Consider the following 24,716-nt stretch of genomic DNA (forward strand, 5'->3'; position numbering starts at 1 on the left):
AATGTAGGCGTGAACTTTCATTATCTGTGCCCTTCATCTCTTCGGCAGCACTTATGTACGTACAAATCTAGAAAGCAATGCTATTACGCTAGCAGCACTGTTTTTAGCCGCCTCAACGGACAACTGTGTGCACAATACAGACAAGAAGCATGTGGAACAAAGCATCACTCAACTCCAGACAACCGACTGCTTGCCCAGCGCCCAAGATTTTCCAAATCTCGCTCTGAACCAAAATTGCCGGCTTACTGAGCTTCCTCACCTGTGCCGCTCACGTGATGCCATGCACGTTGCGGATGTGGATCTTCTTGGAGCCCTTCTCTGCGAACACCCTGCCGCAGATGGGGCACGTGGTCTCGCCCCGGTGGAGCGCCAGGTGGTTACGGTAGGTGGATGGTGCGCGGAACGTGCGGCCGCACAGACGACACCGGTACTGTTCTGCTGGCGTGGAGAGAGAGAGAGAGAGAGAGAGAGAGAGAGAGAGAGAGAGAGAGAGAGAGAGAGAGAGAGAGGAGAGAGAGAGAGAGAGAGAGAGAGAGAGAGAGAGAGAGAGAGAGAGAGAGAGAGAGAGAGAGAGAGAGAGAGAGAGAGAGAGAGAGAGAGAGAGAGAGAGAGAGAGAGAGAGACGGCGTCAGATGGGGTGAATTTCAGTGACGCTCACTGCAGAAATTCGATATGCAAGAGATATAAGATGTCAGGTTATTAGCAAAGTTGCTGGTGCCTGGTTAAGCACGAAAATGAGCTGTTCTTGAATGTGGCTTAGAATGACATTCTCAGAACGGCATATGCCTGGGTAGTTGTTAAAAAAACGTATGTAATAAATGCTTACCTTTCTTTGCATTAGTGTTGAAAAAGTAACGCAATGGCCTTGGATTAGAGCATTTCTTTACGAAAGAATTATTGAGTTCATTTCGGCGCCGCATTTGTTCCAGTTAAAGGATACCGGAAAGCCGATTGTCGGCTAATAACGCCATGAAACCTCGAGATGATATTCTATGCCCACTGAAGTTAATAATAAAACATGAATTAACCATCCATTAGTGATCAGTTGCTCGATAAAAGATACCACAACGTACCGGCACCACAAGGACCAGCGCAGGACTATAACCATCCAACGGACCAAAGACGGACCAAAAGCACATGCAATGCTGTGCCGTAGTTAGTACTTGCCTGCTAAAAGGACCAGGCTGACTTGCAAGATGGCTCCAAGTCCAGCAAGGATATTTATTAGATCTTCCACTCAGCACACAACCTGTATGCTCCAGTTTTGCACACCATCGATATATTGTGAGGTCTTGTCTCTTGACAGTGATTGCTGATGGGGACTATGCGTAAGGCCGATAAGAGAAATACCTTACCGAAAAGTCGATGCTTTATTAATCAGTCTCAAATGAAAACTAGAATATCGAAAACTCAGCAAACGACCACTTGAGAACAGCATATTTACATTCTGGGACTATGGAACACCGAGTTAACTGATGATTATAGAACTGGCCATAACGGCAACTGTGCTTATTCATAAGTACCTAACTTCTGCCTTAGAGTTAGCACTAATACTAAAGATACCTATGAAAAAATGTGTGAATACCCTAAGCAGGCTACTGACAACTGGCGTGCACCGCAATGAGTAAAAATGTACTAAGTGTTAACTAAGCAAACACGCTGCAGTCTGCACCGTCCTTCTGGTCACTTCACCCACATCCATCCCCTGTCGTTCGCGTCGCAAAGCTTAGCTATTGGAAACAAATCAGCGAGGCCCCGTGACGGAGGAGCTGTCGGGCCAGTGACGTAGCTCCTCATGACCGCCATCCCTAGGAGCGCCTCCCAGGGCGCCTCCGCTCTGCCTCCAGTCTCCACCCGCTGCAGGCGCGCTCTGCAGGCGCCCACCGGTCGCAGCGACGTTCAGACCACGTCCGACGGCCATCGGTGCCGACGGCATGTGCGGTCCGACGGGGGGCCGCGGCTCGGCCGCCGCGCCGGCCCCGCGCCGACTGTCGTCAAACACCATGCCGTGGACGGCCATCATGTGGCTCTTGAGGTTGCCCTTGTGGCTGTAGACCTTGTGGCAGACGGTGCAGGTGGTCTGTCCGCGGTGCAGCGACAGGTGGTGCCGGTAGGTGGACCGCGCGCGGAACACCCGGCCGCACTGGTCGCAGCGCAGCTCTGCCGACAGAGGAGCACCGGGCGCGCTCTCACCATCCTGCTCTCACCCGGTTCCAAGGGTACTGGCACGGCTCAGCAGAGTAGGGCTGCATTGCATGCTGAGCAGCAATAAAACACAAACACAAGTATGAAGTAACCAATCAGACATTGCAAAAAAAGACGTAAAAGAGCAAATTCGGTGGCAAGTTACTAAGTTAGCATGCGCGTCCAACTTTTCTTCAAGTGCATGAAATGGAGTGTAGAAGACGAAGTACTGCTTCAAGCAATGACATATCCGTTGAAAATTGTATCGAAACCATCAAGCATGCCTGCAAACTGCATGCCTACATACCTACTGCGTAATGAATTTTTGCAATATAATAAAATACCAGTAAAACGCCTTTTGGGCGAAGAACGAGCGAGCGAGATAGTGAGCCCTGCACGTGCGGAAGGGCGAGAGGGTACCTCCTACGAGCTTGTGCAAAGTACCCTTCTAACCGGTCGCTAGCGGTGTGCCAAATTTGAACGCAATCGGCCCAGCCGTTCCTGAGATCTGGAAGCGGCATTCTGCACTTGCGCATGTGCAAACGGGGTCCAAAATGACTTTTGCACGGCACCCTACTAACCGGTCCCCAACCGTGTACCAAATTTGAGCGCAATCGGCCCGGCCGTTCTCGAGATCTGGAAACGCCCCCTGCACGTGCGCACGTGCAGTAGCACCCTAACCGCAACACATGGGAATGCATTGCCTGGTGGGTGCCTACCTGCATGCCAAGTTTCAGCGAAATCGCCCCAGTAATTACCGAGTTACTGAAATGGGAACAAATTTGGCACCTCTTCTTTTTGTATTTTGCACGTGCAGTGGGGGTCACTCACATAGATCAAGAGTATCCGACCTTTGATAGAAGGGGTGCAGCTACCCTATAAAAATTACCGCAAGACAATCGCTCAAGCCGCTGCTGAGATATGGGCCTCTCAAAATCATTACTTTTGCAAAACTGCTTGAACACCCTTGACTTTTCACGTGGCACGTGCCATGACGGTCACTGAGATGTATCAAAAGTAGTCAATTACGGGGTAGAAGGGATCGGGCTACCCAGCAAAAAAGACCGCAGGCCAATCGGTCCAGCGGTTGCTGAGATATAAGCCTCTCAAAAGCGTTACAGGCCGGGCCGGGCCGGGCCGCTCATACTGAGATTTTTCCGTTATATTGAAAAGACTCGCTTCGCTCGCTGCGCTCGCTCGCTCGTAACAACGCCACGGTCGTTGTGAACTGCTATTTCGCACTAAGGCCGTACAAAACTCTCAGCTGTCAATAATCAGTAGATATCAGGTTAATAAGAAATAGCAAATTTGAGTTTGACGCATACGAGGTTATGAAAGGTCGGTTTTGACAATTTTTGACAAGGTTTCACAGTTTGGGGGCAATAAGCGGAGAAACACGCTATAGCAATAAAACAGCTTTGTTTGGAAATTGAATCATCAACAATACGAAATACGAATCGCTTGATGTCATAGCACGCCTTTTTCCGGTCATGTCATGATACACGTTGAGGGTCATAACCTAAGGCTAAGGTCGCAAACTATACGGCAAAATTTTCTCTTCGGCGTTGTAAGTCAAATTTACTTATGATTCCACGTATATCGACCAAAGAATCAGAGTGCGCATTGAATAAATATAGTGCGAGTTTGCATAAAAAACATAAAATCCACAAAAAAGGCAGCTTCGGCGGATTTTATCTTCTGGTGGCCAAGTCGCGATCACAGGTCAAATCTTCGAATAACAGCGAAAGAGGCTTCAAAGATATATCGAACGCTTTGTTTCACGATGCTTTAGCTCAATCAGCTCACGAATTATGAGACAATTTAGGCGTTCAAGAATCCCAAAATCTGGAAAATTTGAGCTTTGATGACCTCTGGGCGACCTGACCTTTAGCGTGCAAGCTTCACAATCGCCGACGTACTTTCTTCCAGATTTGTGTGCCTCTTTCGAAAGCTGTTTATCGTTTATCTCTGTGTGACCCAGAGGACGTATGACCCTCTACCCGCCTCGATGTATTACGATAGGACGACCGCTTGGCGTGGGTTAATTGAGAAGCCGCTTGATGAGCACACGCCGATGCCTGTATTTCTCACACTAACACCACGGCTCTGATAATGGAAGTGTCCATATGTCCTTTTGTGCACTACACTCACTTTCGTCCTGTTTGTAGTATCATTGTAGCTTGTGACTTTGTTTGTTCCTTTATGTCATACCTATTTTATAATTGCGTATGACGTTGATTGCTGGAACCAAAGTTCCAACGATGCAGCTCCAATCGATGCACTGATACGCAGTTACCGGATAGTGTTAAAACAAACTTAAGTCATGAAAGTGTGCCATCTATTAAACTAAGATCAGAGTAGGTATGTACCTTCCAATAATCGGTGCCACTAAAATGACATGCTGCATTGATTATTTACAATCTGCATTTCTTATTTGCAAAAGACTCGTCTCTTTGCATGCTAAGATTCACCGTATGTATGTATGTATATACGTACGGCCCTGGATTTAGGCATCATAAAGTTGCTCAACGGTCTTCCACCACGACGCACCGATTTTCGTTACATGACTAAAATCAAATCCTCAAACAGAAACGTAAACAAAAACGAAACCAACAGCCGCTAGACTTTTGCGGAAAAGTGCGCTCAAATTTCCTCGCGACTTGGACGAATAACGCTTCATTCTGTACTGTGGCTGAGTCATTTGACGGTGACACTCTCTTCCCAGCCAGCAAATTTGGTCGGGGCCGTAGCTGGTTTTACTCTGGCTAGCTCCAGCATTTGCTTCGGCTAAAGTACAGCCAAGGTCTGGGGCTCTACTGGAGCTGACACACGATCCCGGAGCTCGCCCGCACCACAGCCGGACTTATGCCGCATCAGCCATGCCGTACTTCAACCGTACTTTAGCCACAGTAAGTCAGAGCAGCTACGAGGCAGCCGGACCTGGCCGTAGGAAGCCGGACTTGAGCCGTGGCAGGGAGCCGGACTTCAGCCAGACTTGGCGATCCGAAACCATACCAATTCGGGAGCGCTACAGCAAAGACTGGCTAACCGGAATAGAGCCATATCGACCCAAACCCCGGTTCCGTTTACACCGGCCCAAGTTTGGCATGTCGGAGTTGCCGGGGCAAAACGGACTTGAGCCGAACCAAACTGCTGGCTGGGTTATTGCTGCTGTGAGCTCTGCGGCGCGTGCTGCTGCGGCTGCTGCCCCCGCTGCTCGGCAGCGTCCTGTTGCGGCCAGCGCGGCGCGGCCGGCGACTGCGCCATCGGGGCGGACCAGCGGGCCGGATCGGCCGGCGGCGGCACGCCGTGCACCGTCTTCATGTGGCACTTGAGGTTACCCTTGTGGCTGAGCACCTTGCCACAGATCGGGCACGTGGTCTCGCCGCGGTGCATCGCCATGTGGTGGTAGTAGGAGGAGCTGGCCGCGAACTGGCGGCCGCACTGCGGGCACTGGTGCAGCCGGGGCGAGCCGCCGCTGCCGCCACCTGTCGGCCACACGGCGCACCACAGTTACACCGGGTCGCCGACAAAACGGTCAGGTAGAAACAAGACAAATAAGACACTTCAATGCAAAAAAAGAGGTTATAATAAATTATCATGTCCAATTGCAACAGCAACTCTTGTGAAACATTTTATATAAGCTTGACGGCCAATGGGAGTAGCAAACGTCTAGCAATGCCATTCAAAATAGGTAAATAAATGTGTCATGTGTCCCTAAATCAGGACGCAATGACATCAACTGCAAATAAGACACTATCTAATCACAAATCGAATGGTGATTTTAATGAAAAATTAGTAGATAACTCAACATGTTTTGAGCTCCGGAAATTTGTAGTTGTGCATGAATCCAGTAAGAAAAAAAAAATCAATGAAAATCAATGCACCCTCCACAGCCCTTCGACCATAAGGCGATGATAATATGCTTAGTTGATATTTGCCGTAAACGCATCTTTCGATAACTGACAAAATATAGGTGTATGTCAAATAAAGAACAAGTCTGGTAGGTACTCACGCTATTCATCGTCTCTAGTTTTTCAGTAGGCTGATCTACACGTCATTCAATGTTCACGCTCAGATCAAGCATACATTCTGAGTGCATCATCGTGTATTGCCGGACTAATAGTTGTATCTTTCACTAGAAGAGTGCCAATAACACACACTACGCACAAGGGAGTAGCCACCAGGTCGACAAGTCCGGACTAGATTCACCAAGATAACCACTGAACACACCAACGAGTTACCAACACGTATCCCCCCAACTATCACTGTCTGGCGAAGGGGTCAAGGCCGTGTATCCGCTTGAGGTGCACCTTGAGGTTGCCCTTCTCGGAGAACACGTGACCGCAGATGGGACAGGTAGTCTCGCCGCGGTGGAATGCCCGGTGGTTGCGCAGGGTGGACGGCGCAGAGAACTGCTTCCCGCACAGATTGCACTTCAAGCTGGCCAGCCAGGCGGCGTCCCCTGCAGATATAGGGATCGCTCGTGAGGGGACAGCCGTCACTGAGGGGTGACAAAAAAAAAAGCGCGGGGAAAATTAATGCAGCAAAGCAGCGTCATTTGCACTCTAATTTCTAATTATCAAGTGGTGCGCTTAGCAAAGTATACTGCTTTGTCCGTGCTTTACCTACCTAATTAAGTCGTAAGTAATAACGAACATAAGCAGAAGCATCACTGCCGTTTTGTCCAAAGCAAACGCAGAGAAGGTGAGCTGCATTATTGTCTTAGCCAGGTCGCTTGAGAAAACGACTTGATCGAAGACGGTAAATTAACGTCACATAAATCAACTGACCCGTCAAACTCACGCTAAATTTTCACCCAGGAAGGGCTCTCGCCTTTCTGGAATAGGCTGGTATTTTGGGGCAAGACGTGTGCAGCGTAAATGAATATAACGTCTTCGCCCGTTTCGAGTTGTCTCATGGTCAGCATCGTCCACGTTTGCGTTGTACTTCAACCTAAATCTGGTTTCGCTTGCGAACAACGCAAAACGCTTCATGAAAACATTCATATCATTTGTTTGTTTTAGCGCCCGAGTGCAGGCTATTTTCAAACATGTCATTGCGTTACGGCTCGAACCACCAACTTACCTTACGATCGCTGGAACTGCCGAGGCGATAGTTTTGTTCGCCTGACCGACCATGTGTTCTGTGTGACCGAAGAAGTGGGGTACCTACGATAGCTTCAATCATATTATAAACATCTTTTCAAAGGCTTTATTCATGCATTCAAATGTGTATTTATATCTGTTCTAGGCAGACAACGAAAGACGGCCTATTTATCAGGAAAAATATAAGTAAGCACGCAAATCTTGACACTTAGGTAAAGATAAGAAGAGGCTATGACTCTGATTCTGATGAATCATATACGACTATGATTCAGAACAAAACATTTTTTTAAAAGAAATGTTGGTGAACAATCCTTCACAAATAAAGTGAACATAATGCTTCATCCTTTTCACAACAATGTCCCCAATTATCCGACGATGCTAGTTGCAAAGTGCAGTGAACTTAATATCCACCAACAGCACATAACTTAGAATGCACACTTGCAGAAGCACTTAAGCGCCGAAACAGAACATGGCTACATTTAAACCTAAATCAGTAAATTTACACCATATTTACATACGCCTGAAGCACACAAGCCATAAGTTGCACCAGGAAACAGTCCCAGACACTACAGTGTCTGCGGCTGGAAGTGACGCTTCTGCCATCCGTCATCACGAAACAATCATGACAAACTCACTGCATTTCCAACTACATAAACCCAGTTTGCAAAAGATGACAAGTCGCCATGTGTTGTTTTAGACTGCTCTTGCAGCTGAAAACCTTCGAGCAAATAGAACAGACCGTCTCTCCGCGGTGGAAGGCCCGGTGGTTGCGGAGGGTGGACGGCGCCGAGAACTGCCTCCCGCAGATGTTGCACTTTAGGCTGGCCAGCCAGGCAGCTCCCCTATCTGCCGAAAGGGACGACAGTCGTCACCACTTCACCGGTAGAGTTGGTGCGATGCAACCAGGAGCACAACGACCAACGAAGAAAGGAAGCATTAATGAGGTATGGAAATCGTAAAGCGCGGAGAAAAAAATGTCGCACCTTTTCTTTATCAGAGTACCTACATAGGTAACGCGTACTTGTCTTCTACGTTTCAATGACTATGGAAATCAACGCCGATGGAAAACGAACAAACCAGTTATCCTGTATAACGTCAACATCTGTCAATTTTCAATCGTAGTTATTTTGTCGCAAGAGAATTAACGCAATTTTATGCTATCGGCCGAATTATGAACTAGAGGTGGCAAAAGGTGAAAATTTTGGGAACCAGACTCGAACCAGACCCGACTGGACATTTCTGGAACCAGTCGGACCCGGTCTTAGTTGGCATCGGAACCAGTTGGACCCGTTCCCCAAAAAGTCAATGAATGCAAACTATTTGTATAGGCATCAATAGTTGCATCATGTAAAACAGCCTTTTTCCTTCTGGGAACACTCATGAGCTACAGTGTGTAAGGAAACATACACGAGCAAATGTTTTTTTCCCATTCACTTTAATATTTTGCAATCATGTGCAGTGTGCAAAATGTATGGTTTATGGCAGGACCCGGTTGGACCCGTCAGAAAATTTCCAGGAACCGGTCTGGACCCATATGGGTCCAGACTGGTTCTTTGGACCGGGTCCCCGGGTCCACATTTTGCCACCTCTATTATGAACTCCGGATGCAACCAGAGGCACTGGTTATCAAAAGAGTCGAACGAACAGCACAATTATTTAAGACACAACGGTCCATAACACTCTCATCCAGTGAATTCATCGCCTTCCTTAGACGGCCTTAATGAGCAGTGGATTGAATCAATGAGACTTCTCAGAGTCGATGCGCGTCTCAGAGCGTTGTCATGTAGTCAGTGGGGTCCGTGTTCGTGAGGTGCCACTTGGCATTTACATCTGTTTCCGCTTACTGATGATGCCCAAGATGTAGCTGGCTGGGTCGTTGTGTCCTTCTGCTGCGATGGAAGGGACCTTTCGTCCGTCTGATCGTGCGCTATCTCTTGGCCTAGGAAAATTGCCATTGTCGTATCATTCATTTCTTTTTAAAGCAATTCTAGGCTAAACGTTGGTTGTTTATTTTACATCCAAACGAATGTACAAGAAAACAGGGTGGATATCGCAAGTCCGTAGGCGTCTAGCTTACATCACATGATCTCGCTTTTCATGGGTCGTACGAAGCAGTTCGCTGAGAGTACTCGTTCCGTGTTAGTTCACGCGTAAGTTGCAGGGTCCACATCGATCTCTGGGGGCCCAGTGACGGTCTGAGCGGATCTCGCACCGGTCTGAGAGGGCTCCGGAAGTTTTGGTGCTCCGCGAGCCTTGGGTCCAGAACCCCCACCTCCAGAGGATCTCTACCCTCCTAAAACGAACATTAGTGCACCATACCGCGAAGTTAATGTGTACATTTCAAGCGCAGATAACGCCAAAGATGTTCATTTATATACATGGCGAAACACTCCGGTACATAACATATACACAAAATTACCAAACAAAGTGACACTCCAGGCCACAAGAAACAGCCCACATCTTTATCCACTGCATCTACCTCTAACTGAGCCATATTCAAGTGGAATGACGAGTGGCAATGTGCTGTTTAAGGTAGAACTTGGTGCACAAAACCTTCGAGCAAAAAGGACAGGTGGTCTCTCCCCGGTGGAGGGCCCGGTGGTTGCGGAAAGTCGACTCCGCAGAGAACTGCTTCCCGCAGATGTTGCACTTCAAACGGTCAGCGTCCTCGCCTGCCAAAAGGAATCGCATGTGAGGGAAACGACAGCAATCACTGCTTCAAGCGACTAGTAGTCGCAAAGTCGATATGGCATAGAAATGGTACAACAAAGAGTTTGTGCATTAGTGTGGCACGTCATAAAGTTTAGCTGAATATCAGCAAAGCATGTTCCTTCACGTTATCTTCCGTAAGCGTTGCTCACGCATTTCAACGTCATCAGCGTGCACATCAACTTGTAAGCTAGTGCAAATAATATCAGTGCTAAACAGTTATATTGTTCTCATCCGTACCTCGGTGGGTACAGCCTAAATATTTTTAACTGGATCATGGCCTCGTCAGAAGAACTGGTACTCGAACTGGTACTCGAAAGTGGTGCTAAGAAAAAGGAATATGTCCAAATAGCATCACATCAGGACGTTCCCGTGTATCACCATCTTGCCTTATCTGGCGACACGCCAGCGTTCAAGTGGTACTGGTGCTAGTAGAACTGGTACTCGAAAGAAAAGAATGAGTTATCTGAATGTCCGGTAGCCCATCACAATGCTCAGTGTTCACCCAGCGAGTGTTTTCGACATCCTCTGACATCCTTTAAGTGTAGTGTAGTTAAGTGTAGTGTAAGTGCAGTGTAGCGTGAATCGATGAAACTTGTTCTCGTTCTCGAAATCGCAAGAGTGTCCTCTGAGATGGGTAAAAACAAATTGCCGGCTAGCTTTTTATTGTAACGACATGTCTACATAAGCAGCAGTGATCATAGCGAGGGAGATACCATACGAGACACTTTAAGCACAGCATACCTAATAAGCATAAGCGATAGGTCACGTAAAGCTAAGAAAAAAAGCCTTAAGCAAAACAAATATGTCCAAACATGATCAGGACGTTCCCATGTTTAACCATCTTGGCTTATCTGGCGACACGCCAGCGTTCACGGAACAATGACATTTCCACTGCACCATCCAATGGCCATAGAACCTGTGTTTACGTATATTGGGTATGTCGAGACGCCATGTGATATTTTAGACAGCCCTTGGTGCTGAACACCTTTGAGCAAATGGGACAGACTGTCTCGCCGCGGTGGAAGGCCCTGTGACCGCGGAGAGTAGACATGGAGTTGAACGTTCGATCGCAAGTTTCGCAGCGGTGCACAGGAAGGCCGCCAACGTCTGAAAAGAAGGATTGTCTGATTTAAAAGCGAAAATAACTTAATCAAGACCAAAATGTAAATACTGCTTAGCAAAAAATTAAGTACCTACCTATGTGCCGTTTGAATTTCGAAAAGTGTGATTTCAGCAATGCGGTGACACGGGTCTGCAATAATTCAAGTCTGCAACACCGATTTGACTGATACAACTACACATACGTTATGAAATCTACGTTTGGCTCAGTTTTTTATATCCGTTTTAGGCCGGATAGTGGGTGAGCTATTCAAAAGAAAAAATATGCTGCCATTTAGGTATGAAACGCTGGCAGCTGCTTCACTTAGTCGCGTTACATTTTCTCACAGCCAAATTTTTTGCTTTGTTTCTTTTTACGCAGTTCCTTTTTGTTTATTTCTACTTTGCTACTTTTTACGCATGTTTCTTTTTGCTTCGCTACTTTTTTACGCAGGCGAAAGACAAGATAGGCACAAACAATGCAAACGAACAACTTTTGCGGTGGAACTTCTCGCTGAGTAACCGTCCCAGCTTAGGGCTGTACCTAAAACCTGTCATCTTTGGATAATCGTATGCACTCGCTTCGTCTCGGTAATCGATGCAACAATACATGGCTGTGTAATAGCTATATTTACGAACACAGTAAATCAATAACAACGACCGCACAATCACACTGCTCAATCACAATCACAGAACCCGGCCACGGGTGGGCCCGTTTGCCCAACCCGCCGGCTATGGATAGCCTTGACCGGTCAAAACCGGTCGAGTACCGGTCGGTCGGCTAACAACCCAATAAAATAGTGGACACAAAACTATGCGTAGGTAGTATCGGACCCCTGACTGTTCCCTGACCAAATTCCGCGTCACAGGGAGGGTGTTTCTAGACTACGCTCGGCACTACTCCCTCCCATCTCCTCGCTATTACGCAGCAAAAGAGGTCACCGACTCACCAATCTGCCCACCGAGCTACTATAGGTTTTTTGGACAGTAAACATACACACCGGCATCGCTGCCTGGGACCGTGAAAAAACGGGCAAGAACAAGTGGAAAAGACATGTGTCATGAGCGCAGCCCTAGTCAGTTTGGACAGCGGTGCACAGAGCGAACGTGAGCCTGCATGTTAAACTTGTTGCTGAACACTCTGTGGCAGATGAAGCACTGCGTTTCACCACGATGCACGGCGCGGTGGCCGCGAAGGGCGGACGCAGAGCTGAAGACTCGTCCACACACTTCGCATCTATTGCCTGTAAAGGGATTACGTGATTAGAGCCGCATGCAAAGGGTCTACCTTAGCCGTTTAGCTCTACAACAGACTTATATTGAACAGTCCATCTGTGTTCAAAGCCAAAGCAATGTGTCAGCCATCAAGTAGGTAATTGACGCAGTTGATTGCTTCGACTCGGTGACATCACCTGGCTTCGACAACATGAAGAGACAGTTATCATAAATGCCTATAAAGCTGCGGATACTTCCCTCAAATTTAAATAATGCAATATTGCGAGCAAATTTTGTTCTCGCGAAGGAGTAGGAACGCGATTGCAAATACCCCAACCCATAACAGTGTAATCGTGCCACAATTGCAGTGCCCCAGAGGAGGCAAGAAGCGACAAGGTGCTTCATCAAATGTATTTACAAATAACCACATATTTATTTACAGTACAACCTTGCCCACCAAATAGCAGGATTCACACTTCCCAGCACAGCCGAATCGTCACTGTGTCTGAATTGCATATGTGCAGGTCAAGTCAATGCAACGTTCACGCCACGCACAACGGTAAGATTCACCGACAAATGAACTAATTCTAGACGTTCCCATCAGTAGTATGATTACAGTTACATTTGCACCAGCTAATCACATAAGCAATATGCAAGGAGCGATCGCCTTCAATGCAAAAGAAGAGCAGCCCTTTCTTCGCACTTACTGCTATCTGCAGTGAAACTCAGCTCATGAAGAGGAAAGAACTAGCGATTGAGACACACAGGTGTGTTAATGATACACTGCGCTTTGCTTGTCACTAATATAAAGTATTGATAAGTTTCAATTATTGCCAGAGAGGGCGGAAGCTAGGCGTTATCTTTCGAAGCTGTACGCACATTGTGTACATCGAGGCGGGGTATCACCACAAAACGGAACTTCAGCTTCAACATGAAGAAAAACTAGTTTCCCAAACCAATCAAGCAATGGTCTTCGTTATACCATCAGAAGTACGTACCCATCAGCGTGGTTTACCTCACAAGCGCAACAATCGTAGCATAAAAACACTAGTCGCATGTATATGAACAGTATGGCAAGTAGCAACATAAGCAATGAAATGCTTATCCGGAGTCCAGCCATTCGTCCTCCCGCAGTTCTAGGGAGCTGAGTCACTGCGTCACTTCACTGCACACTGCATCGTCAAGTCACTGCGTGTTGTGCACGAACCGTTCGTGCGCCTGAAGGTTGAATTTGGTGCTGAAAACCTTGTCGCAGATGAGGCAGCGAGTCTCGCCCCGGTGAACGGCCTGGTGCCTGATCAGAGACTTGCGAAGGGAGAACGACTTGCCGCATTGTTCGCAGAACCAAAGACCATCAGACGGTTCTGGAAAAGAGCAACGCACCATGAGTGGAATGACAACAAGACGTAGCAGACATGCAGGACACATAATTAGGCACGATTTGCGTCAGATTACAAAGAAAATCATCAACTTCGATACAAGGGCATTCGTGCGCCTGTTATGGCATGTATAATCAGTTATATGTAACTGCTTATATATCTTCCGTAGATTTAGTTGAGTTTACTATCAAACTCTTGTAAAAGCAAACTTTTACATGGCACCTGGACATAGCAATTTTTCTGCTGAATAGACGTCGCTGCTATAATAAGCAACCGACCCATCAGTGCCAACTCATAAACAACTCGTCGAAGGGTTACGGCTGTAATGAACGCTCTGCGAATTCGGGACTGGTAATTTCACACTTACAGGTATTCAATCATAACATAAGAAACAGACCCATCAAGCCCTCAGTTCGCTAAACCTTACTGAGCGAGAACATTATTCGAAAATGTCATGACATGCATGGCGAAAGCTTCAGTACGAAGAAATCACCACGAACGTAAGGAAGTAAAACAGAAAGACAAGTCTTTTCCACTAGCCAGCACCTGTAGCTCAGTCGGGCAGTCCGCAGTGCTGAACGGCGTCGTAGACGGTGCCGGAGAAATAGAACACTAGAGCAGAGGAGGGCCGCTGGATCCAGGGTAGGCAGACGAAGACGACACAGCGGCGGCCGCCGGCGAGGCGGGGTGCGAGGCCAGCAGGTGCCGCTTCATGTGGCCCTTGGTGTTGAACATTTTCCGACAGACGGGACAGGTGGTCTCGCCGCGGTGCACGGCCCGGTGGCCGCGCAGAGTCGACTGGGAGTTGAACACCCGGTGGCAGATGTTGCACCAGACCTGCGGCGCCGCCAACTGAGTACCTGTAACACCCGGCCACGACCGGAAAGTGGTCAGGACCGCACACAGTGGATGCCATAGGGTGATATCATTTGATCCAGCGTGCATACTGGTGGTGATAGTAACAGGTTCAGACTGTTTTCAGCCTCAGTGGCAATCTCAAATCACAAAAAATGTGTACCAAAAAATGCATATCTGTAATATATCAAGACTGGACAGCCGCGCAACTCGTGCGCCCAGAATTTCGCGCAATGGAGAAAATAGACCATGATTTTTTTAATTTTTTTTTTGCACTACGAAATAGTCCGCCGCCCGTGAACAGACGACCAGGAGTGTCCACCCACGGTCCCGCACGACCACAGAACCATACGTTAACACCAATGAAACAAAAGTATTCAAGTCGTGACACTCCCTGCTAAGAAAGGAAGAGAACAAAAATGGAAGCAAAAAACCCTGTGCACACAAACAAACAGTGTTATAAATCATGCATACAAGAGGCTGAAAGTAATCAAAGCTAAAAATAGCTTCGACTAGTACTACGATTTTTTTTTTAGCATGCATTCATACCATGGTTAGTTAGTCAGTCATACATTATTGCAGGGGCAGGGGGAGCAAGCAGGCTGGTCGTGGTCAGATTCGTGCAAGGTTATTTTGCCGCCTCTCGAGCCCGTCCAGCTAAGCAGAGCTTGTTGCTAGACGGGTCTCCAGAGGGCGACAGGAAATGGGCTACTGGACTCGATCTAGCAAAAGGAAAGAAAGAAGAAGAAAACTCCGAAGGGAGTTAAAGAGTATGAATTTCCTGTGGGTATGTATGCTTGTTATATGTACTTATTCTATTAAGTTACATACTTCATTTCAAATATGCAAATATTTCCAATATTTGTGCAATGACTGTCAAGGGCAGTGCAGATCGCATCATAAGATGCAGAACAGTTCATATGAGACTGTTCAGCTCCTATATTTATCTAAAAAGTGTTTTTTAATCAGCTTCTTTATTACAGCTTTTGAAAGGGGAACATCATAAGATCATATGACATGTATTATGCATCACAGAGCAAAACATCCAAACGACAATCTGGTTTAGCCCGGCAGGCGGTGGGCCTCCCGGCCACCTTCCGCGCGGTGGGGGGGGGGGGGCATTTTTGCCTCCCCAATCTCCGAAACTATGTACTGGACGGATCCGTAAAATTCAAACGGCGTTCGATTGCCTTGTTAAATATATCGAGGGAAATACAATTTCATTGACATTGGGGTGACGGGGTCACCGATGACTTCACAGGTCAGGTCAAAGATAAAATGTTTCACCCTTCACGGGTCTTCTAAGAAATGCGCTATAACATCGAGTAAAACGCATGATGTCGAAAATCAGCGATAGCGCTTCAGTTGCCAAGTATGTATGTACATATGCTGCAATTAGAGGTCACTGATAATACCAGGTCAGGTCACGGATCTGGTCACCAAGGTTCAGCACATGCACCCAACTTTACTAGGGTTGTGTGATGCATGTTTTATGACCAATTTTTTCAATTCCAACTCAATGGTGTTGGTTATAAGATCATCAGGTAGGTTTAGGTCAATTTCTGGTGGAGGTCAGGTCAATGGCAGGGCAAAAAAGGTCAAATTTCAAAGCTGGTAGTTTTGCATAAAATTGATTGGTATTGGTTCGATGCAGCTCGTCACGGTGAGTCTAATGGTGGTCTTTGTTTTTGCGCTACGTCATTAGCGGCCAATTATCATATCCTTTGGAAAAGTTTTTAATCAAAATGAGTACCTAAAATTGATGACCGGGAGGGTAGCCACTGAAAATTTGGTGACGATCGGCGCAGCGGTTGTGGAGATATATCGAAAAAAAAACTTAAGGAGGGGGGACAACCCCCCCCCCACACCGCCTGGAAGGTTAAGAGAAGAACAACCAAATCATTTGAACTTCACTCACGCACATTTCGTCAAACAGGTGCTTGGTCCGTTTTTTATTCTTCCGCTAGTATGAAGTCTTGGAACTTTGGGGGTCCGCCACGTTGTGCACGAATAGCATGTGTTGCTTCATGGATGACTTCGTTGAGAAAACCTTGCGACAGATCTCACAAGTTGTTTGGCCACGATGAAAGGCACGATGTGAACGCAGAGTTGATTTAGACTTGAAAACTCGGTGACAAATTTGGCAGCAATACTCTCCGAAGTCGACTGATCCTGGAACAAAGAGGGTTTAACATCGGCTTATGTACATTCATGCCTCGGTAGCGACAGCAAACACATGCAAGTTACAAATCTAAGCTATGCTGGTTGACCTTAGCGTCGTCAAAAAACCTTTATTTGGCCACAGAGAGTCAAATAGGAATAAGGAATTATCTTGAGGAGGCAAAATTCCTTCATTTCCCGGAAGTGTTAAGTACGGCCGAGGGGTTTACTAAATACGCCTTAAATGGAAATGTAGGTAATTCGCAAGATCTTGTAAATATATCTCAAAGGTTATCATTTACCAAATTGCACATGATATTCAGATGGCTTTCCATATAGGTACAATTTTGGAAAAGAACAATGAATATGATCAAACCTGATTCTCACGTTTAACGGGCACCAGTTCAAAAAAAAAAATGGTACGTGACTTTCATTCAAACTATTAACTAAATATCGATGCTCATGTCCCCGAGGCTCACAATAGTAAGAGTGTATAGCCAAGTTCGTAGTTAGCTACGGCTAAGACGCATGCCCGCGAAGCAGCACAAAGCAGGCGCACCTTCAGCATCAAAATGGCGAGCTGATTCCCTGGCTCGGCTCCGTTTCCGATCCGTGCACCATCAGTAGGTGCCTTTTCATCGTACCCTTGGACATGAACATTTTGCGGCAGACTGGACAGGTAGTTTCACCTCGGTGAACCGCCCTGTGCCCCCGCAATGTGGACTGAGAAAGGAACACCATATCGCACACCGGACACCGAATAGCCGGCGGCGCAGCTCCTGAAACCATGGCAGGGATTTTCTGTCAGCCGTGTTACAACTAAGCTGCTTAGACTCTTTGAACTATCTAGCACTAGCACATGTGTTGAACTGTGCAAATCAACCAAAAACTACAAAAATAGATCGAGGTGAAACAAAAGTAAATAGGACGAGTCATCTCATGAAAAGCAATGAGTCAAATTGTATATGTGCCGTCATGATGGTCAAGACAAAACAAAACAAACAAACCAAAACAAAAATTGAAACCCCTTGGCAGCAAAATAACTGGCGGATCCAGGGAGCCTTTGGGGCAAATGTCCGGTGTCCCTCCTTTTGCAGCGCCAGAAATCGATGAAAATTTACCGTTTATCAAATTAGAGAGAAAACTTTACAACTTTTATTTGAAAAGTTTTGAAACTGCAAAGTAGCGCATAAGAAATCAAACTCAGAGGGGTTTATGGATTTGTCAGATTTTTTTTTTTATAGGGGGTATGCCCCGCAGCGTCCCACGACGGCCTTTCTGGATCATCCAGTGAGAAAAGGCAAGAGCAAGGAAGGCGGATTGCATTGGTAAAACAAGGAGTCCCGAATCAAATGCTCCGAGATGCAAAGCATGTGCATCATAATTTAGCGGAGAGGGATAAACTTTTACATTTTTCTCCCGAAGGCAGATCACCGGCCTGTCGCGCAGTTTCTGTGCCGATATCACGATTATCTCAAAGGAATTGTTTCTTGTTAACGAACATTTCACCGCCACACGATAAAAGTAGCGTAACTAATTTCACCTTTATTGATAAGCACAGCATACCAAGAACACGCCATGTTAGCTTTTTTGTGGGTCGATCAGATACATGTAGGTAAAGCACTTTCCATGGGAAAGATGTAACACAATAACATAATGGATTACAGTGCTAAGCAAATTAACGCTTGCGGACACACATGAACAAATAATTTTGAAAACATAACCAATTCAATGCATTGTTCAGCGAACAGGGCCTGTACAAGTGCACAATGCACAGTGCACAATCAAACTGAAGCGAGACACCTTCTTCGACACAGTCAAATTATCTAACTTCCTCAATTTCTCAACACCACAATGCACACGAGTTGAGTCATTCTCACAAAGAAAACACAGCTCCTTCCACAAGTGAATGTAATCAGATCCACGTTTCGCCAGAATCAACAGGTTAATCCGACATCAATCACCACCCCTTGGGTCGATCATCTGATATTGTGCACACAGCGCAAGTGCATCTGCAGGTTGAATTTGGTGCTGAACACCTTGTCGCACACCGGGCAGCGGGTCTCGCCGCGGTGCACGGCCATGTGGCGTGTCAGAGACTCGCGCAGGGTGAACGTCTTCTGGCACTGGTCGCACGTCCACAACAGCACACCGTCACGCAGCACGGCGCCTGCAGTCGGAAGAAAAAACTATCAACACGGGGGCACAACAGTGCAGACATTTCAAACATGTTGCACTCAGCGAGAGGCGAATGTGACTTGCTCAAAATGTTCAGCGTAAAAAGACACCGATCACTTTTTGATAATACATTTGCAAAAGATATAGAATGCACGTTTGGCAGTTCTTATGGAATGGTGAGCATAGGCACCCTTGCAAAACGCGTTTGCAAGAAAGCGACAATAGAAAATAATCCTTCAATGAAAACGTCGTGCCGTGATACATTAACGATTTTTGACTAAACGATAACTTGATCATGGGTTATTTAGATTATGTTCAATAGCTCTTTCTCAACAAAAACACTAAGCATAAAAACGTGAAAATGCATAAGAACGTGAAAATGCATAAAAACGTGAAAATGCATAAGTTTTAACAACGGTACCATAAAGAATTCACTTGACATTCTAGAAGTCATTTTCTAGGCATCCAAAGGAGAACTGCAAGTATGCAACAGTGGCACCATTTCATCTCCAAAAGAAGGTCTATTTATCGAAATTAATGAAACCCCCTCCGGTGTGGCTGTCTAAAGCGGACCAATACCAAAAGAATTTCGAAACTCGACGCAATTTATATAGCACGTATAGGTACAATACAATGATGTACAGTGTATATTGTACAGTGATGCACGACAAAACAAATAAGATGTTGACCGGTGGAAGCGTGTTGCAAAGTTAAGCACAAAAAAGCAAGAAACGAGCCGAGAACACTAATAAGTTCAAAGCCGTAAAAACGGTTGACATCACATATGCGTTCAGCCGGTTCCAGGCCACTGAACAGCTAGGTACATCTTTAGTAAATATGAGAGCATACTGTATATCATATATGCCACAGAGCCTCTCACGATCGTCGCAAATATCTCTTCACAGTTAATATATAACTTAATATAGAACAAAACATAGTCATATGTGTCGTTTTGTATAGGCTTGGTAGGGCCCGAGCCCTACCAACAATTTCATAATTTTACATCTACCAACAAGTTTCGGAAAGTGACGATCGTGAACATCATCTAACCTGACCTACCCTTGCCTACACCCTACCGACCTACCAAACAACAACCTAAAACATCTGCTGTGGCACTTATGTGGCATATCTATATGTCCCCGGTGAATACCACGTGACTATCGGTCATATCTCAAGATAACTAGTTCGGCGGTTGCCGCCGTCAGGAGCTGGCTGGCGCGTTGATGGGAGTGACAAATCGCAAATGAAACGAAATAAAATAAGTATCAGTCCCAATAAGTATCGACCTTTTAGGGTAGCATTAGTAAAAGGTCCACGAAAAAGACACGAGAAAATAACTTTCAGCAATCATAGACGGACCTACGGCACAACAGAGCATAAAACTACGTCTCCCACTCACAAATGCGGTATCTAGTAGAAATGGTTTGGCTCCAGTGCAATGATAACATAGCAAACATTTTAATATTCAACTCATCGCAGAATACATACTAATGCTAGCTCACATCTGAATCTAGCTCTTTGACAATCTGCCGCCGTCATCAACGGTTATGCGGGAGTGTCCATCCCAAACAAACTGATGAATGGACAGCATGTGCTTTTTGAGCGCTTGTTTTTGGCTGAAGGCAATACTGCAGACAGGACAAGTGGTCTCTCCGCGATGCACCGCTTGGTGGTGCATGTAAGTGGAGTAATATTTGAAAGTGCGATGACATATTTCACATTCTTTTCCTGGGAATCGGTTTCCTCCTGAAAAGAAAACAACCTAGGTCACGAAGCGGATTAACACTAAAAAGGCAAACGAAATAATTCGTGTGAACGAACAGCAATAAAAGATTTGTAGTGGCTGAAAACGTTTTAGCTTATTGTTAGTTTACCAAGTCAGTAAGATGGATTAGATCACGAGCCCCTGACAGATAAAGGTATTATTTAACATCGCGATTAAATTGAATAGTAAGAAAAGTAAGACTGCTCGTGAAAGCATATGTCATTGACACAATAAACAACATAAAAAATGGGCAACTTTGAAGAGTGTGCTGAGGTGATTTACAGTCAACCGTAAGCAATGTACAGTCAGTCTTGAAAGAACCGCGCATCGTTGCGGTGGATCCATCAAACCCATCCGAGGAAGGGCTGCTGAATTTGAAAGTCACCGAAACTTAACAGACACCCTCATCCTGCATCCATTCATCAGGTCAATTAGTTCGGTGACTTTTCAAATTTAGCAGCCCTTCCTCAGTTGGGCTTGATGGATCCACCGCACCGATGCGCGGTACTTTCAAGAATGGCTGTACAAATCCTTTCCCTTTGAACTTTGTAGACTCTGAGTGTAAGTGGATGAAGACGTTATCGAGTCTCGTTGTGCTTTTACTGAAAAAGTGTTCGGATGAGAAAATAACAGGAGTTTGCATGGTTGCAGTACCACACACAAGACAAGCAAAGGTGATTCCTTTATTATAGATACGTCAGGCATCGGCGATTCAAGCGGTCTAATATCTACGCTGTTAACAAGACATAGAAGTTCCTTAACACTAGGGACTGCGATAATTAATATCAGCGGCAGCTGAGAACAAAATAAAAGCGAGAGCACATCTCAAACGACCCATTTGGGTTCTACGCGACGACGTTTACTATACATAGGCAAACTGAAGGATTGATTCGGCAGATGTCTTGAGTCATTTAAATGGAAAGGTCGATGAGCTGCCGTCCCAGTTGAACTGGTGCTGTGTCAAAAAGTGCTTTTTCAGCGCTTGTTTTTGACTGAACACAACGTTGCACATCGGACAGGTGGTTTCGCCACGGTGAACCGCTTGGTGATTTTTGTAGGTGGAATATCCATTGAAAGAGCGGTGGCATATGGGACACCGCTTCCCAGGAAACCAACTCTTGCTGCCTGCAATCAGAGCGGTCGGGTATAGCGTCACTATTTGAGAGCACATACAGGGTGGAAAGTAATTACGCAAACATGTATTTTCTTACAATTTCGCCCGTCAGTGGAGATTTTGTATGAACGCGGGCTGTCATGGAACATGATTGGTCGTGTTTGTTGTCGCCTCATCTACCAAAAGTGACCTTACTTTGAAAAATGACTTGGAAGGTCTACAACACGTCTCGACTTCGAATGGTGCAGACGCCATACGCTGCACAAGACCACAATGTGCAAAGATCGCAATTTGGTGTTGCCAGGGAAAGCGTTTGTGATTATTTTGGCTGGATTGGTGCGGAAGGGACTCGGAACGGTCTCTGCACCAGCATTACTCAATTACACGTTTGGTTGAAGCATAATAAAACTTAAGAGGACTTAAAAAGCAAAGCCGTTGGCGGCAGTAGAACCTCGGCGAATTCAGGCGCCGAATGGGTGGTCATCATTTCCGCGACCAAACGACAACAGTCGATCCGAAAACAGGCGAAATGGTTTACTATGGCCGGGTACCCGATCTAAGATATCACGATTCATACATAAATCCGTGAAAATTCGAAAATCAAGCCGTACAAACAATCGAGATGGCCAAAATTCATGAACTAACAGCAGGATTGTCAATTTAACCCTCGCCGGCCGAGGGGGGGGGGGCGGGTGCCGCCCCCCCCCATAGGGTTTTTTCGCGATAGCTCCGAACACGCTGGCGATAGAGAGCTGAAACTTGGCATACCTGACCTTTGATCCAAGCCGCATCTTTTGACACCAACCGCATTTTTGGGTCAGGTCAGGTCACTGACCTATGACGTCATAAGTGAACCTCTGCACGGTCTTCAGATGTCGCAACTTCGCAACGCCCTCACTGCCAGAGGAGATGTCACAGGGAAATGAAACTTGCAGGATCTAGTATCCATTATGAGTCTCACAATTTGTATATCTCGGATTTTTCCTAAAGGTCATATGAGGTCAGGTCATTTTCGTGACCTCACCATTATAAGTCAATGGGGAAAAATTCAAACTGCTATTCTGGCGCCGGGAACGATCTCCAACTATCTCAAGCACACAGAATCGTGATTTGATGCACTCCTTGCAAGGTTAGATGCGTCTTATTTGCAATGTTGACCTTGCGTGACGTCATTTATGACGTCATCAAGGTCATATTAGTTTTTCGTCAATAACTCTTGATCAAATTGAGCTAGCGAGTCGGGAAAGCCACCAATGGACTCAGGAAGACCTGCCGAATCGAATGATATGCGACATGACCCCTTTCGACCAACTTCGTGACCTTAGGGCGCTGACCTGACCTTGACCTGAGGTCAACACCCCAAGTTGACCTGACCCGAACAAAAAGTATATCATTCGACGCGCCTGAGCGAGGCGAACACGATGCTGCCAAAATCGCGGCTCTGCGGCCATTTTTTGCGAAGTTATTCACCAAAAACTGAACCGTACCTTGGGGCACTTGACCTGACCTCAGAGGTCACCGGTTGACCTAGGACCTTAAAATCGGGTACCAATCTCTGCGTCTCGTAACGGCGCACACGCTCGTTTTTTCCGCGACGCGCTAGCTCCACCAGGGGCGAAACGGCGAGGGGGGGTCGTACCCGCCCCCCCCCTCGGCCGGCGCGTATGTAGAAAACCAATAGGTCCGGCGAGGGTTAAGTTTTCTAAAGACCGGCGAACCTGAACAGAGGAGGACAGGCAGCTGGCTTTGTGGTTGGGTGAGACATCTTCGAAGCTATTTCATCCGTCAAACCTGCAGAACAACGCGTTGGGGGCTGCTGATGCGTCCGACATCCCGCCCGTCCCAACCTTCAAACATCCGGCAAAGGAACACACATCAGCGTGTTATGAGCGCCCGGATGGTGTCAGAATTGCATGTAGTGACCAAAAAGGCAACCAAAAATAAAGTATACAACTAGTGGAACATCCTTCCAGACGAGTCTCTTTATCTAATCCACCAATGCACCAAAAGGGGCAAAATGATTGAGCGCACTTTTGTGCCCGACGCAAAGAAACTCTTCTTCATGATTGATAAAGTCCTTCCTCTCACGGCCAAAAAGACGCAAGACTGGTGCTTTGAGAACCTGTTCTTCTTCTGGGCATATAATGGTCAATCTGGGAATAGCCCAGACCTCAATTTGATCAAAAATATCCAGGAGACTCTTCAGGAGAGCGTCTAAGAGCTGCTAGTAGCCACCAACATCGATTGCCTCACCAGACAGCTCCAGGAGGCGTGGACTAAGCTTTGGCCAACAGTGCTTGGCATGCTCATGTCAATTATGCCTGAACGCCTTTGTCAGTGTATCGCACATAAATAGGAATATATGAAAGGATGAAATTTTCATGTTACCCGCCGCTTTTTCCATTGCTATAAGACGAAAAAGTATGTTCGCGTAATTATTTTCCACCCTGTATAGCTGACTACCGTTAGGCTTGAAACATTTGGAGACAGTATTTGAGACAGTGGGGCTATTTGAGGCAGTATGTAGCGTTTTAGTAAACTCGCTATTAAATGAAAACTGTTTGATATTTTTTGGTCATTATTGCTACGGCAATTCACCGTTCGATTCTGCACCAACCTGGGCAAAAATTACAAGAAATATCAAACGACTTTACTAAACCACTACACACTGTTGACTGTGTCAAATAGCCCCACCATGCCCCACCTTAACTTGCATATATTTTCGATGAGCGGATATGATCTTTCCTTGTTTGAGAATACCATAAAGCGCATTGCTGAAAAATACAGCATATTTCTCAAATAAAAAAGCAAAGATAAAAAACACACTGCAATCGCAACCAAAAATCTCTTCCGTTAGCATATTCTTTATTCTAATACTTTATACTTTATCATGGGTGTTTTTGGAAGACGTGTCACATTCAGCACGTCATTTAATAGTACCTACGATT

General features: G+C 46.2%; 1 protein-coding gene across 17 annotated transcripts in view; it reads right to left on the reverse strand.

Moving 5' to 3' along the window:
• Nucleotides 1-265: 265 nt before the first annotated feature.
• Nucleotides 266-24,716, reverse strand: part of LOC122376384 (broad-complex core protein isoforms 1/2/3/4/5-like) — a 50,469-nt gene continuing 26,018 nt past the window's right edge. For 4 of the 17 annotated variants that reach the window (XM_043356217.1, XM_043356216.1, XM_043356215.1 and 1 more), the window contains exon 6: nucleotides 1,470-2,160. In XM_043356217.1, the coding sequence (XP_043212152.1) occupies nucleotides 1,745-2,160 (416 nt within the window). In that variant the 3' untranslated portion in view covers nucleotides 1,470-1,744. Of the gene's footprint in view, nucleotides 436-1,469; nucleotides 2,161-6,434; nucleotides 6,650-7,790; nucleotides 8,139-9,773; nucleotides 9,965-10,790; nucleotides 11,112-12,164; nucleotides 12,347-12,719; nucleotides 13,682-14,242; nucleotides 14,557-16,469; nucleotides 16,724-18,245; nucleotides 18,882-20,384; nucleotides 20,636-21,319; nucleotides 21,780-24,716 lie in introns of those variants that run through there. The other 13 variants (XR_006255622.1, XM_043356235.1, XM_043356236.1 and 10 more) reach the window with 13 other exon arrangements.

Source organism: Amphibalanus amphitrite, unplaced genomic scaffold, assembly GCF_019059575.1.
Source record: "Amphibalanus amphitrite isolate SeventyFive unplaced genomic scaffold, NRLGWU_Aamphi_draft 002121F_arrow, whole genome shotgun sequence".
NCBI classification, from domain to species: domain Eukaryota; kingdom Metazoa; phylum Arthropoda; class Thecostraca; order Balanomorpha; family Balanidae; genus Amphibalanus; species Amphibalanus amphitrite.